This window comes from Egretta garzetta, unplaced genomic scaffold (genome assembly GCF_000687185.1).
Source record: "Egretta garzetta isolate BGI_Z169 unplaced genomic scaffold, ASM68718v1 scaffold1299, whole genome shotgun sequence".
NCBI classification, from domain to species: domain Eukaryota; kingdom Metazoa; phylum Chordata; class Aves; order Pelecaniformes; family Ardeidae; genus Egretta; species Egretta garzetta.
The window spans coordinates 38,574-41,633 of record NW_009260715.1 but is presented as its reverse complement, the minus strand read 5'-3'; the positions used below and the strand labels follow the sequence as shown (position 1 = coordinate 41,633).

Here is a 3,060-nt window from a genome sequence, read left to right as displayed (position 1 = left end):
CGCACCCCCTCCTAGGGGCCCCTTCATCACCCCAAGGCTGGGGGCTTGCTGCTTTGGCAGGGCGGCCAAGCCTGGTGCTGCCTCATGAGCTCATGGGCCTCTCCCTGCCCTCTCCTCAGCTATGGGATGCGCTACGTGGCCAAAATCCTGAGGACATCCTTGGCTGAGAAGTTCCCCAACGCCTCAGAGGAGGAGATCGACAAGGTACCCTGCGGCTGAGCAGGGGGGTCTGCATAGCTTGAGGGGGTTCAACTGTGTGTGCATGTGAAAGGCCAGTATCCCTCTGCAGAGGGTCAAGTCCTCTTGGCTTAAAACCACCTTTAGGTCAATGTTTTCCTTGAGCTGCTAAGGAAATGCAGACAGCGGGCGCTGCTTTGTGCTGCTGTCCCCTCCAGGAGGGTCCCACCGGGCAGTGCAAGGACACAACAGCCTTCCCTGCTGAGCTACCACCTCTTCGGGCACCAGCCCACTGCTCCCCAACCCCCAGCCTCTCTTATGCCCTAGATCGTGGGCAACCTGCTCTATTACCGCTTCATGAACCCAGCGGTGGTGGCCCCTGACGGCTTCGACATCGTGGATATCTCGGCCGGGGTGACCTTGCATCCTGACCACCGCCGCAGCCTGGGCTCCGTCGCCAAAGTCCTGCAGCACGCGGCCGCCCGCAAGGCCTTTGCCGGGGAGAACGCGCATCTCTGTGGGGTGAACCAGTACCTGGAGGACACTCACAACAAGTTCAGGTGGGCATCAGGGTGGGAGGGTGGCTGCAAGCCGGTTTTGGGGGCTGACCAAAGGGGTCCCTCTCTGCAGGAGGTTCATCTCCGCTGCCTGCTGTGTTCCCGAGCCAGAGGAGAGGTTTAACGTGGATGAATACTCGGAGATGGTGGCGGTGGCCAAACCAGTCATCTATATCACGGTGGGGGAGCTCATCAACACGCACAAGGTGAGGGCATAAAATTAATCTGCAACTGAGCAGGCCTTGCTTCTGCTCCCACCCCCTGGGCTTTCTGCCGTGTTTCATCACGTTCCTCTGTATCCCGCTGCCCGCACAGCTCCTCCTGGCCTTTTTTAATTTTTCCTTTTTAAGCAAGCGAAGAATCCAGGTTCTGCAGCTTCTCCACTGCTTGTCCTTCCCCCAACCCCACACCTTGGCCGTCCCCTCTCGGGTGCAAGGGGCGCATTGCCTTGTTCCCAACCGACCTTCACTCCCTCTTTCTTTGCACGCCCCTTCGCTCTCCTCCCTTGCACCATCCAGCTCCTGCTCGAGCACCAGGACTCCATCGCGCCATGCCACGGAGACCCCCTGCATGAGCTTCTGGAAGACCTCGATGAGCTTCCTACGGTCCAGTCCCTTGTCGGTAGGTAGAGCTTTGGGACCCACCACCCATCCTGGCAGGAGGAGGATGGAGATGGGGATTGCTTCGGGCATAGGGAAGCCAGCCCTCCTGAGCCCCGCGTGGCTACTTGGACTCTCTCCGCTCTGGCAGGGGAGAGCGTTCCCAGCCCGGCGGATGCCAGCGCTGAGCAGGCGCTCTCCCAGTTGGGCAAAATGGAGATCTCCCTCACCCTCACCGGCAAGCTGGTGCCGACGGCTGGCAGCGAGGAGAGCGATGCAAGGAGCTTGCTGTTGAGGTGAGGACGGGCTCCACAGGCTTCAGGGGAGCTTCTGGGGGTTGGGATGCTGGCTGGGATGCTCAAGAGGGACAAGAAATCCTTGGGAGGCAGCTAAACGTGCTGCTCTGATGGTGATCTGGAGGGTGATGGTCTGGAGTTGGATGCCTGACATCTTCCTCTGGTCTCTAGCACCAAGCAGATGCTGGTGGATGTGATCCAGTCCCAGCCAGGAGATTCCCTCCCGGAGATCCTGTGGACGCCGGCCTCGGAGCACGAGGTGGGATGCGCGAGGCTGCTGCGGGGGATGAGCTAAAAACGTTCTCAGGGAATGGCAAAAAAGCTGCCCCGTTCCTCTTTGAAGGCTTGGCCACGGCTTTTATGCGCCCAGCAGCGTCTGGGCTCCGTTCTTCAGAGAAGGCATGTGGTTTGGGCCAGGAGAGACTCATGGAAGCACGTGTTGGGGGGGTTGATTGCTCCATCTCATCGTGTCCCCTTCCAGCCGTGCACCAGGCTCACCCCCTTCTTGTCCCTAGGAAGCCTCCCACGACCGCCTCATGCACAGGCGAGCGCTGCGGGATGCCCAGACCCCCACCAAGCTGAAACGCAACCGCTCCCTGGTTGCCAACAGCCAGCTCTCCATGGAGGAGAAGAAACGCAAGATCATCCGCAACCTGCGGCGTTTGGAGAGCCTGGGGCTGGTGGACTCTGCCCATCAGTACCAGGAGCTTGTCGACGAACTGGCCAAGGTGCGTTGGGGGACACTGGGTGGGGAGGTCACCTCCGTAAACCCGCTTGAGATCCTGCTCTGGTGGTTCCATAAAGCTGAGAATGAGTTATATCTGTGTTTTTTTGCGTGGCTTCGTTTTCCGTAGGACATCCGCAACCAGAGGCGTTACCGGCAGCACCGCAAAGGGGAGCTTCTGAAGCTGAGACAGACCCTGCAGGGCCTCAACACCAAGACCTTGTTTTATGAGGAGCAAATTGATTACTACAACCAGTACATCAAGACCTGCCTTGACAACCTGGCAGCCAGCAACAAGTACGCTTCCTTCCAAAAAAAAAAAACCCAAAACCCCAGTAATTAAAAAAAAAAAATCTGGATGAGTCCTGGAGATGTTGGGGAGGGTCTGAGGGGTTGCATGTGGCTGGAGACGGGCTCTGAGTTTGTGGTTCCTTCCCTTCAAGGGTTGGTGGGAAGAACAAGAAGCTGCAGTCACTGCGCTACACGGCGGCCCGGCTCTTGGAGAAAGGGGTGCTGCTGGAGATCGAGGACTTGCCGCTCAGCCAGTAGGTAGCCCCTGGGCCGTGGGATGGGCTATGGCAAGGCAAGCTTGGGTAGGTAGAGGAAAATAGCCTGGGAGGAAAGCGCACGTGGGCCCACCATTGTCCTCCCCCAAGGATGGGGTGAGTTGGTTTGGGTATTACCAGACCAGGGGAGAGCTGGGATCT

At 58.8% G+C, this 3,060-nt stretch overlaps 1 protein-coding gene across 1 annotated transcript in view; it reads left to right on the top strand.

The window, feature by feature from the left end:
* The window catches only part of LOC104132644 (ras GTPase-activating-like protein IQGAP3), a gene marked incomplete at both ends in the record, with an annotated part of 15,996 nt that overhangs the window by 12,707 nt on the left and 229 nt on the right, over nucleotides 1-3,060 (top strand). The window contains 9 exons of the mRNA XM_035901375.1: nucleotides 120-204; nucleotides 505-737; nucleotides 808-940; nucleotides 1,253-1,355; nucleotides 1,485-1,629; nucleotides 1,801-1,888; nucleotides 2,145-2,357; nucleotides 2,484-2,650; nucleotides 2,797-2,898. Of these exons, the coding sequence (XP_035757268.1) occupies nucleotides 120-204; nucleotides 505-737; nucleotides 808-940; nucleotides 1,253-1,355; nucleotides 1,485-1,629; nucleotides 1,801-1,888; nucleotides 2,145-2,357; nucleotides 2,484-2,650; nucleotides 2,797-2,898 (1,269 nt within the window). The remainder of the gene's footprint in view (nucleotides 1-119; nucleotides 205-504; nucleotides 738-807; nucleotides 941-1,252; nucleotides 1,356-1,484; nucleotides 1,630-1,800; nucleotides 1,889-2,144; nucleotides 2,358-2,483; nucleotides 2,651-2,796; nucleotides 2,899-3,060) is intronic.